The 11,989-nt window shown below is 51.0% G+C and overlaps 1 protein-coding gene across 9 annotated transcripts in view; it reads right to left on the bottom strand.

The window, feature by feature from the left end:
- FOXN1 (forkhead box N1) overlaps positions 1-9,915 on the bottom strand; it is a 29,550-nt gene extending 19,635 nt beyond the window's left edge. For 2 of the 9 annotated variants that reach the window (XM_082442269.1, XM_082442270.1), the window contains exon 1: positions 18-3,352. In XM_082442269.1, the coding sequence (XP_082298395.1) occupies positions 18-62 (45 nt within the window). In that variant the 5' untranslated portion in view covers positions 63-3,352. The other 7 variants (XM_082442267.1, XM_082442272.1, XM_082442273.1 and 4 more) reach the window with 7 other exon arrangements.
- Between the last annotated feature and the right edge of the window lie 2,074 nt (positions 9,916-11,989).

Here is an 11,989-nt window from a genome sequence, read left to right as displayed (position 1 = left end):
TGAATCCAAGCACTCACAGTAGGCTCTGGGCCATGGCCACCATCACGGCTTCGGGGAGTCATTCAGCCCAGGAACTCCCCAGGAGCTTCCACCGAGGTATAAATACTCCCACATGCCTGGACCAGCCCCCTGCCTGAGGGCTGGGGCGGGGCTACCTCCCCAGGCCGGCAGGCAGGTCACATGCCCCATAAATGCCACTGGACCACAGGCCCTTCCCAGCAGCCCTGGGGAGACCAAGTGGGGCCTGACCTCCTTGGATGGATGGATGATGGATGGATGGATGGAGGGATAGGTGGATGAATGGAAGGATAGGTGGGTGGGTGAAATGGACAGCTCAATGGATGGACAGATTGATGGGTGGACAAATGACTGGATGGAAAGCTGGATAGATGGACAGACAGATGAATGAATGGACAGTGGGACAGATTAATGGGTGTCCTTGAACTGCCTATGGATGCTCATTTGGTAGATGGGAAGAAAGAGGTGCTGGTTTCAAGGAAATAAGAAATGCTATCCTTCAAAGCTCCCATCCATCTCTTTCTGAGACACACCTACCAGGCTCCCTTTTCTCCTCTGCTATGGGCACCTGGTCTGAGAGATTGGCTCTGCTGGGTTCTCCCTACTCCTTAGGTGACTCTTTCCAAGACACTTCCCACCTAAACACCCCCAACCCCCAGGAATCTTTTGGTCTTTGGTGTCATTCATGGTCTGTCTTTTCCTCCCTCCTGCCTACTCTGGAGTTCAGGCTCTGAGGCTGTGAGCCCATCTCCAGATCTTACTCCCAGAAGCAAGGTCATCTTGCCCTCCAAGTTTAGCAGGGGGAGGGGGAGGCAAAATTCTCACTTCTAAGATCATGAGACCCTTACATGTGCAATTTAGGGAGAAGGTGACTTCCACCCCCCACCTTCGCCAGGAATTTTTAAAGGCATGACTGGGTCTGATGGTGAGAATAGGTCTGGCAAGGGACTCGTATGTGAGCCAGGTGACCTAGAGCCCCTGGGGCCTGACTGGAGAGCTGGGCTCCTGAAGGGTGGGGATTCCCTGCTTGCTTAGTCCTCCCAGGGGGCAGTGTTCAGAAAGCAGCGGTCTGATTTCCAGAGAAAGTTCCTTCTAATCCTCAGTCTGCCTAGCTGTGAAAGGGATCGAAGAGTGGATGGTGAGGTGGGCAGTGACTGAAGGGACAGGAGGATTTTTCACAGATGGTAAAATACGGCCTTCCTCCTTCCTTACGACACGCTTCTTCCAGCCACACTGGCTAAAGAGGGTAGGGGAAGGGGCTGGGGGTGGGACGAAGCTGGCCTCCTCTGAGCACCCACTAGCTCTGTGACCCAGTGTCCCAGAAGTCCTGCCCCCATAGCAAAGTCGCTCAGGGCTGAGCCTGGTGGTCCCACCTCCAGCCTCCTGTGGGCTGCTCTAATAACTGGCCGTGGAGTTAATTGGCTGTGCTGGGGATTGGTGGCTGAGGATATGAGAGGTGAGACCCACAGGGATGACTGGGGCCTTGTTTCACCTCATCCCCTAGATTGGCATTTATTATCTCAGAAACACCCAGCTGCCTTACAAAGCCCGCCTGTTCCCGCACAGGGAGTCCTTCCGATCAAGGACCCTAGAATCTCCTCTCCCAGCTCTGCCATCAGCGTGGGCTAGTCAACAGAAATTAACCTCATTTCCTCCTTTATAAAATGGGATCCTCTTCTTTGCCCTACATACCTCACCTGGCTGTCCTGGGGACTGAGTGAGAAGCAGGGTGTCAAAATGCTCTGAGGAAGATAAACCGACACCATCTTGCTTGGCGCCCCTGCCTCCTCCCCTGGGGTCCCAGGCCCATAGGATTTCAGGAGAGGGATGCGGGCTGAGATCTTTGCCCCTTCAACCATTTGCCCCTCCCTGGGTGCTCCACATAGGAGGGATCCAGACCCCCTTCTGCCTGCTCACCTTACTGGGGGCTTGAGATGGCTCAGGGACCTACCATCCCTTGAGCCAGGGGCCTCTCATGCTCTGTACATATTATTATCATAAAGACTGCTCATTACTACCAATCTATTATTAGGGATATTAATCCCACCACCACTACTAATGATACAGATCTAGTACCAGACAAATACATACAGGTGGCACTTCTCCTCCAAAGCCATCCAGAGCACACGTACACACACACAGATCCTCCTGGGCTTGGCATTGTCATCCCAAAGAACTTTCTCTCCAAAACCCTTCCCACCTTGGGCAGATTGGATATGATCATGAGAAGGCCCCAAGAGGCTGAGCCTCTTCTCCAAAGCCACATGCTCCTTGGGGCCCAATGTGGGCTCCAGGAACTCCCCCCAGAGGGAGCTGGGGACACCTCTGACGGTGAACACTGCTGCAGTCACTCTGCCTCTGCTAAGTGAACAGTCTGAAAATTGGGTTTTCTGATCACAGTGATGTGTGTGTGTGTGTGTGTGTGTGTGTGTTTGGGTGTGTGTGTCCTCATGCATGTCCTATGCCTTCCAAGAATAAGGGGCTGGTGTAGTCTGGGACATGGCTGTGGAATTTACAAGTGTAGGTGGGATCTCCAACTGTCTCCGGGTGATCCGGTTCCAGGGACATGCCCTATTCTGGGCGTGTGTGTGTGTGTGTGTGTGTGTGTGTGTGTGTGTGTGTTGGTGCCCAGGTTGTCTGTAGTTTATCAGAAGCAGTAGTTTCAGGCTGGGGGAGCAGGGCTTGAAATAGACTGATCATGTGTCCTCCCATGAGCATGGGATGGAGGGTTAGGGTCAGACCTCTGGGAAACTCTCTGCTGCATCCTGGGGGGTCTTGAGTGTTACCTACCCTCTGTAACTTCCGGAGTAGCCATGAGAGCATGGGTTTCCTTCTCTCTGTGACTCACAGCTGGCTCTCGAGTCAAGTTCCCTGAGAGATCACGATTCAGCTAATTCTCTCCCCGGCTCCATTAATCTGAGCTGACTAAGCAAGAGCCACAGGTGGGGTAGAGACTGGGGATGCTCAAGACTGCAGTCATTCCTAAACAACCCAGCAGGCTTCCTTGCTTTAGCTTCTGTCCATCTCCTTGCCTTGGGCCTGGCCATGCTTAATAGGATCAGTTATGCTCCCAGCACCCCCCAAAAATGTTGCCACTGCCTCCCTTTGGGGCCCTCTAAGGACGTCTCTTCATCTCCCCACTTGACCTGCCACACACCTGCAGTGTTGAGAGGTCCATCTGGACATCAGACTTGTCTTGTTGCACCTGAACTCATTTTTACTATTTGGCCAGCAACCAGCCTTTAAAGTTCAGATAGGATCAGGAAGCTGAGGGCTTCTCCAGGGATGATCCTATCCAATCCATTTTGTCCTGAACACTGGGAAAATGTGGAGGACATACCAGGACCTGGCGGGGGCACCGATGAGGGGTGTTGACCTCCAAAGGGGATCTCTGGTGTATGGAGAGATCCATCCTGGGGAGGTGGAAATGGTGTGGGATGGGAAGATGGAGTTAGGGATGAGGATGAAGTTGGGGCTGAGGAGGTGAGGGAGAAAGCAAAGAGGGAAATAAGGTGGTGGAGGTGGAGGTGAAATCGGGGTTGGGGATGTGGATTGGATAGGAAGAGGGCTGGACTGGGGTTAGAGATGAGAATGGGGGTAGAGTTGGGTTGTGAAAGGAAAGAGAGGTGGAGTAGAGAGGTTATGGATAGGGAAGGGTGGAGGTTGGAGATGGGCACAGAGATGGAGGAAGGGGCAAAGGATGGGAAGGAATAAATTGGAAAGACCAAAATCATTCAGGGACCTTTGATTGATGCTTCTGAGATCCACTCTCCCAGAGGTCACCTTGTCATTCCCCTGCTCCCGGGCATGTTGCCAGCCCAGCCACACCCATCACAGATCAATGGTTGCCTCTCCACTCAGGAAACCACCTCCTGTGGTCACATAGTCCAGCTAAACTCAATTTAAAATGCTGAAACATCTCTCTGAAGTCTAATGTCAATCTCTCCTGCTGCAGAAGCCAATCTCAGCTTGCTAAAAACTCCCTCCTGCAGGCCTCAGCAGGGACGCTGGGCTGTGACTGGGAAAGAAAGAGGGGAGGCCATATCTGCGGGACCTCTGTCCCTGGCATCCCTCTGTTATAGGGGAATAAGGGGAGGAAGGCAGAAATGTCTCCCAACAGCCCCCTTCTCATCAGAGTATGGAGCCAGAGAGACTAATAGAGGGGCAGCGGGCATGGGGCGTTATTTCTGTCCCTTCCTGTATACAAGGTCTTCAGAAACTTCAGTGTGACACTTAGTAACAGTCTCTAGCTAGGTGCTTGAGCCCTGTGTAGGCAGTGGGGGCTCTGACGGTCCATGAAGACTCAAGCTGGAAGGAGGGAGGTTAGACAGCAGGAAGGACTTCCTGGCAGAAAAGGATGGAGAGCCCATGGGAAGTGGTACTTTCTTAGAGGGCAGATGGAACTCTCCATGGGGGCTAAAGGAAGGCTTTCCCTGAGACCAAAGTGGGAACATAAGACATCTTCCCAGAAGGCAAGTGTCACCAGTGGGCTTCCCCCTTTGTCTTCAACTGTCCCAGGCCTTCTCCTGTCTCACAATGAATGAAGGCACAGCTGTTGGTTGGGGTCATATGGGATTAGTGTGTGGATGAAACAAAGATGGGGAGCAGGGAGGGTGCCCCAACCCTCTAATCTTTCTCTTGCCTTCCCAGGAGCAGAATCAAGAAATAAAGTCCTTTACTGAAATAAAGTCCTTTGAGAACTCCCTGGCATTCCCGGGAGAACAGGTTCTTGGCCCTGGGAGGTGAGTGAGGCGCCGGGCCTGGGAGGGCAGCGTGCCTCGGCAGGCCCTGGAGCCCGGAGCTGAGCTCCGCAGAGGCGGCATGGGCGGGGCCAGGCAGGGAGCTGAGAGGACATGTGCCTCTCCTCACAGCACCTTTGCTCCTGAGGACCAGAGCCTCCCCAGGACCCAGCCCCACTCTGGCCCTACCTGGCCCACCACGAGAGTGGGGTCCAGGAACAGAGGTGCTGCCCCCATCGGTTGGGGATGCCCTTCTACTGCCTGCGTCCTGGGGGTCAGGGAATGCCCAAGGTGGTAAAAGGGCCTGAGCTGGGCCCGACGGGGACAGAACTGGAGTGCAATGCCACCCACCCCTTCTCACCCTCCCATCAGCCCAGAGGAACTGGGTTTTATCAGCAGGGAAAAGAGAACCCTATGGGGACAGCAGAGCCGGATCCTGCAGCAGCAGAGACTTCAGACTCCAGGAAGGACTGACTTCAGGAGTGTGAGCGAGTGCCCGAGTTTCCTCCCTTGGGATTAGGAAAGTGAGGAGGGGGCAGACCTGCCTGGCTTGGGAAACGACCAGCCTAGAGGCAGGTGGAATGGATGAGATGATTTCTCGAGAGGATGTGCCCTCTTCACCCAGGTCCTTTCCCGCTGACCAGCCGTGACGGGCCACAATGCACACGCATACATATCTTCCCCACACCTGTAGGTGCAGAGACAAGAGGCAAACATGCCCACTCATTCGAGTCTATTCTTAATCTAACTTGCTTCTTTGGACATTTGGGGAGGGCCTGGGGACTCCACGGGGAATGCCAGCACCTTACCTGATCAGATAGGGGGTGGGGAAAAGCCATGGGAGCCAGAGGGGTCTTCCTGCTGCTCTGGCCAGCTCCCTAAGGGCCTTTGCTCCCCAGACCCCCCATTCCAGGCGTCCAGGGTCTGAGACCTCCCTGCATATCCCAGGTTTGCTCACCAGGCCTCTTGGTTTCTGGGGTCTAGACCTCTGGGGGTTTCTGCCTTGAGTGCAGCATCAGGTTGTGGCCATAGCACCTGTTCGCCACCTGTCTGCTTCTCCACCAGCTGCACCCTCTCCTTCCTGCAGCCCAGTCCTCTGCGCAGGCCCAGGCATCTAGACCCCAGCTGAGGCTGCTTAGAGGCAGTGAGTGATTCCTTGATCAACAGACACCCTTAGCACCAACTAGCCCCCAGAGCTGGGCTCTCCCTCTCCACTTGGAAAAGCCACTAAATTGGGAATCTGCCTCCCTGTCTTTCAGCTCTAGTTTTCCAATTTTAGCCCCTCTGTATCCTTACTTTTTTCCAGCACGGGGTGGCTAAGCACACCCTCTCCAACACAAAGAGACACACAGACAAAATCCACGAAACACCAGAACGAAAAACCACTCTACAGCAAGAAGGATTGAAGTTAGACAACCTGGAACAGGAAGAAGAGGGAGGAATAAGGAGGAGGGGGTCCTCCTTGCCCTCCAGGCACTCACCCCGCTTCCTGATTCTCCCTTGAGCTGCAGCGAGAAGAAAGGAAGCACCCAGGTGCTCCCAGTCACTCCCAGGACCCATTAAAAAGGTAACCCCCCTCCCCATTCCCTGGCCCAGCCCTGCTGGCCTCCACGGCTGACTTGGGCCGGGTCTCCTCTTACCGCTCAGTGAAGCAGGTCGGCGTGGGGGCCGGGGTCTGGGGGGCCAGGAGCTCCGTCTGTCTATCAGTCCGTCAGCTCGGCCGTCCTGGGTCTGTGCTGACATCAGGTGAGGGGAGGCAGCTGCTGGGCGAGCCAATAATTATGATATCAGCTTCCCCTTGCCCCGAGGGGCTGATGCCAAAACGGGGAGAAGAGCAAGGTGACTAAGAACCTAGTTTGTTTCTTGGCTCTTGTTTGACAGGTACCGGCTCCTGTGCCCGCCCTGGCCACGCCCTGGTCCCCCACAACGCCTCCCTCCTCCTGGACCAGGCTGGGCCCCTTGGGCACAGCCTGTGGCCTGTGGCGGAGGGGGCTGTCCTGTGGCCCCTCCCTGCACCGCAGAACAGGGATGTCAGCCCCCATGGGTGGGGCACAGGCCTGTTGGGACATGCACACGTGTGTCAGGAGAGCTGGGCCACCGCATGTGCGTTCACGGAGCTGGCGAGGGGGTTCTGGGGAGCAGTTTCAGGTGGCAGCCCGGGGTTCTCAGGCCTGCCATGGACAGGCAATAGTTGTGACCCCTTAAGGGCCAGGCACAAGCATAGGTTTGCTGGGGCCTGTCTGTCCACGAGGTCCAGCCATCTGCCTGTCTCTCTACAGTCCCTCTGACACCTTCAGGGTGTCTCCCTGGGTGTCTGGGTGTGTGCACCCACATGTACATGTGTCCGTGACTTCCTCTGTGTGTCTGTGGGTATGTGAGTGTCTCCGTGTGTTCGCACATTTTTCTCCTGGGTTGCTGTGCGTCTGCGTCTATGTCTTTCCACATGTCTGTGTGTGGATCTGTGTCCCTTTATCCAGGCCTGTGTCCGTGCCCTCTTGTGTGTCATCTGTGTGTGTACACCCTTGTGTCTGTACACATGTCTCTGGTCTGGGTCAGTAATCCTGCCCTGTGTGTGTATCTGTGTGTCTGAGCAGGTGGAGATGGCGGCCCCTGTCCTGTGTCGTGATCCCACGGCCACTCTTTATGGTCTGGAGGATAGAAACAAATTTATGTGGTTGTGGCCCCGGTCCTGGTCCCCTCAGAGTGGACCCTGTGGCTCAGAGTCCCCACTGGAGGTGGAGTACCTGGAGAGCCCTGGAAACTGGTCCCCACTGCTCCCGCCAGGACCCAGGCTCCCGGCCCAGACCTTGTCCCCACCTCCTACTCACTGTTCCCTTTTCATCTTCTTTGCCCCACCCCTGTCTCCTATCCCCGGCCATTCTTTCCCTCCTCTCCCTCCCCCCTTGTTCTGGCCTCTAAGCCCACTTATATCTCTTCCTAGAACTAAAGGCTCCAGGTATGTAGTGGTAGAGTGCCCAGCAAAGCCTGGGATTTGTCTTCTGGCCGGAGAGTGTGGATAGGTCAGCTCCGCCCTACTTACTCTGTCTCATTCCAAGGAGGGAAGTAATGTCAACCTTGGCAGGGGGTTCCTGGTGGTCATCTGGCACCAGTGTAGAGTAGACTAAAACATTTGGAGACTTCTTGGTCTAGGCAGGGAATATCCATTTCAAAAAGATGGTGCTGAGGCAGATAACAATGAACTCATCTGTGAGTGAGGTTAGCCGTGTCATCTTCCATACTTACCACTCTGTGCCTCAGTTTTCTCACCTGTTAACAAAGGAATGATATTAGTCACCCACAGAATTGTTGTGGATTAAATAAGACTGTGTTTAAAGTTCTCAACACTATCCCTGGTATATAGTAGATGTTCAACAGACATGTGCCCCCTTTCTATTTATCAAGCCCAGTGGTGCTGGGTGGGAAATGAGGATGTGCTGGCTTGCCTGCTTGGGTATAGGAGTTGTGTTCTGGGGCTAGAACAGGAGACCTGACTTAATCCACCTTTCTCTAGGACTCATATTAGCAATAAAAGCCCTGCTCCCTTAACCTGATAACCAGTGGAGTTTCACAGTGAAAGGGCAGCTGTCAGGACCTTCTAGTGTGTTTGCTAATTGCTCCTATCTGATGTGTACAGGGTTAATGGTTTTCTAGACTCACAGGTATTTCATTATGGATACTCTGGCCAGAGAACCAATAAAGTTGTAAATTGGAGGCTGCTATCATTGCTATCAAATCAACATTATTCTGAAGGTCCTAACCAGTGCGATAAGATAAGAAAAATAAATGAGACATACATATGAGAAGGAAAGAGGCAAGCTCTTCAAAAATTACAAATGAAGTGATTGTTTACTTAGGAAATCCAAGATAATCAACTGTAAAACTATTAGAACTAGTGAGAGAATTTAGCAAGGTAGCAGAATATATGTTAAGTATAGAAAAATCAAAACCATTTCTCTACAACTAAAACAACCAACTGGAAAGTATAAGGAGGGACTTCCCTGGTGGTGCAGTGGTTAAGAATCTGCCTGCCAATGCAGGGACACGGGTTTGAGCCCTGTTCCGGGAAGATCCCACATGCCGCGGAGCAACTAAGCCCGTGCGCCACAACTACTGAGCCTGCGTTCTAGAGCCCGCAAGCCACAACTACTGAAGCCTGTGCGCCTAGAGCCCGTGCTCCACAACAAGAGAAGCCACCGCAATGAGAAGCCCACGCACCGCAACAAGTAGCCCCTGCTCGCAGCAACTACAGAAAGCCCACGTGCAGCAATGAAGACCCAATGCAGCCAAAAATACATAAATTAATTTAAAAAAAAAAAAGAAAGTATAAGGAGACAAAAGATCCAATTCACAATAGCAACAACATTACAAAATACCCAGGGCTAAACTTAATAAAAAGTACATAAAACCTACATGAAGAAAACAACAGAACTTTACTGACAGACATATAATAAACTGAATAAATATAAAGGAGTATCATGTTCCTGAATTGGAAAGCTCAATATAATATTGTAAAGATGGCCATTCTGCTCTAAATAATCTATAAACTAAATGTAATTTATTTTTTTTTAATTAATTAATTTATTTTTGGCTGTGTTGGGTCTTCGTTGCTGCGCGTGGGCTTTCTCTAGGTGCAGTGAGAGGGGGCTACTCTTCATTGCGGAGTGCAGGCTTCTCATTGCGGTGGCTTCTCTTGCTGCAGACCACGGGCTCTACGCACGTAGGCTTCAGTAGTTGTGGCACGTGGGCTCTAGAGCTCAGGCTCAGTAGTTGTGGCGCACGGGCTTAGGTGCTCTGCGGCATGTGGGATCTTCCCAGACCAGGGATCGAACCCGTGTCCCCTGCATTGGCAGGGCAGATTCTTAACTACTGCGCTACCAGGGAAGCCCCTAAACTAAATGTAATTTAAATCAAAAGTCTAATTCCCCACTCCCCGAACTTGACAAGTTGATTTTTTTTTTTTGGCAACGTTGCGTGGCTTGCGAGATCTTAGTTCCCTGACCAGGGATCAAACCTGGGCCAGGACAGTGAGAGCGCTGAGTCCTAACTGAATTCCTTTTTAAAGTTTAGGGAAGAGCGGGACTTCCCTGGCAGTCCAGTGGTTAAGACTCCACGCTTCCACTGCAGGGGACGTGGGTTGGATCCCTGGTTGGGGAACTAAGATTCCCACATGCCATGTGGTGTGGCCGAAAAGTAAAAAAAAAAAAAAAAAAGATATATATATACATATATATATAGTTTAGGGGAGAGTAAATACATGATAATAGCTTAGAAGTTTTTGAAAAAGAAGGCTAATAGAGGGAACTTGCCTTGCTAGATTTCAAAATGTTCAATAATGCTTCTGCAATTAAAACAGTGTGATCTTGGTGCAAATTAACAAATAAATTAATGGAAGAGAATAGAGTCCAGAATAAACTTAGGTATTTGTGAGAATTTGGTATATGATAATAACATATTTTAAAGCAGTAGTAAAGTATAAAAATTCAATAAGTGAACTTGGGATAGTGAGTTTTCCATCTGAAAGAAATAAAGTTAAATCTTACTTCATGCTATACATTAAAAAATCCAAAGCAGAAACTAACACACCATTGTAAAGCAATTATACTCCAATAAAGATGTTAAAAATAAATTAAAAAAAATCCAGATGGATTAAAGATCTAATGTAAAAGGAAAACCATACAAATAAATAGAAAAATATAGGAGGGGGCTTCCCTGGTGGCGCAGTGGTTGGGAGTCTGCCTGCCAATGCAGGGGACACGGGTTCGAGCCCTGGTCTGGGAGGATCCCACATGCCGCGGAGCAACTAGGCCCGTGAGCCACAATTACTGAGCCTGCGCGTCTGGAGCTTGTGCTCCGCAACAAGAGAGGCCGCGATAGTGAGAGGCCTGCGCACCGTGATGAAGAGTGGCCCCCACTTGCCGCAACTAGAGAAAGCCCTTGCACAGAAACGAAGACCCAACACAGCCAAAAAAAAAAAAAAAATAGGAAACATTTTTATAATTATGGAATGGAGAATTCATTTTTAAAGCATGACATCAAGTGCAGAAAACATAAAGAAATGTTTGTTGATTACGTAAAAAACTAAATATTTCATTAGGGCAAAATATACCATAAACTAAGTTGAAAGACAAAAAACAGCCTGGAAGAAAGTTTTGCAACACATGTAACAGACAAAGGGTTAATATTCATAATATACAAAGAGCTCCTCTAAGTAAATAAGAAGAAAGACAGTCTCACAGAAAAATGGACAAAGTACATGAATAAGCAATTCACAGATAAAATACAAATGGCCAATAAACAAATGAAAAGTTTTCAACTTCATTAAAAATCAAGGAAAGGCAAATGAATTTAGCGGCCAAGTGTCCCAGGGAGACTCTGATGGTTTGACAGGAGAGTCTGTGGTTTTCACCTTCCTACAGTGAGACTCTTATGGCTGAGATGAACTTCTTTCCCTCCTGAGACAGGATCCCACCTCTGCCCCAGGAATGGGTGTGGGCTCTGACTCCCTCTTTCCTTTGGGAAGTACTACTTCCTCATTGCGTGCAGTTGGGAGTAGAAGCAGGAGCCTTGGGAATTGAGACTGAAAGAGGATTTGTGAGGTCATTCTCGGCCTCCAGACAGGACCATCCTCTCCTTTTCTCATCCTCTCCAGACCCTCAGAATTCTCTCCTAGACCCAGAAAGTCTGTCCTGGTGTCTACCCTCAATTCTAGCTATTGCAAAGTCGTCTCTGCTCCCCTTGGAAGCTGCTTCCATCTGGAGGTTTGGTCCCACACACTCCAGCACCCTAATTTCAGGATCTGCCGATGTAGCTGAGCTGGGCTCTGGCCTGGACGGGCTGTAGCTTGGTGTTTAAACAGACTGGAACCAGGGGAAGATTTGCCTCTCTGGAGACTGGAGGTCAGAACCGGTTCACTGTCTGTTGCTGAGCTCTGCCTAGGGCTGGGCTGCTCTGAGCCAGTAACAGCCCTGACTAGGGAGGGAAATCTCTCTGGCCACTGTCTGCCATGAGGCAGTCTGGTGTCCCCAGGGAGAAGGAAGAGTGTTTCCACTTTTGGGAGTCCCAGTGTGAGGGAAGGGGGGGCTCCCTCCTAGCACCCCATGTCAGGACTGGCTATCTTCTGTCCACGTGTGTGTGTGTGTGTGTGTGTGTGTGTGTGTGTGTATGTATGTTTTAAGAGAATGTGAGCTTTTTTTAAATTAAAACAAATTCATTTATTTATTTTTGGCCACACT

The sequence above is a fragment of the Balaenoptera physalus genome (assembly GCF_965194825.1).
Source record: "Balaenoptera physalus genome assembly, chromosome: 20".
Classification (NCBI taxonomy): domain Eukaryota; kingdom Metazoa; phylum Chordata; class Mammalia; order Artiodactyla; family Balaenopteridae; genus Balaenoptera; species Balaenoptera physalus.
The sequence above is the reverse complement of the archived record's forward strand: the minus strand, read 5'-3'. Positions and strand labels throughout refer to the sequence as shown.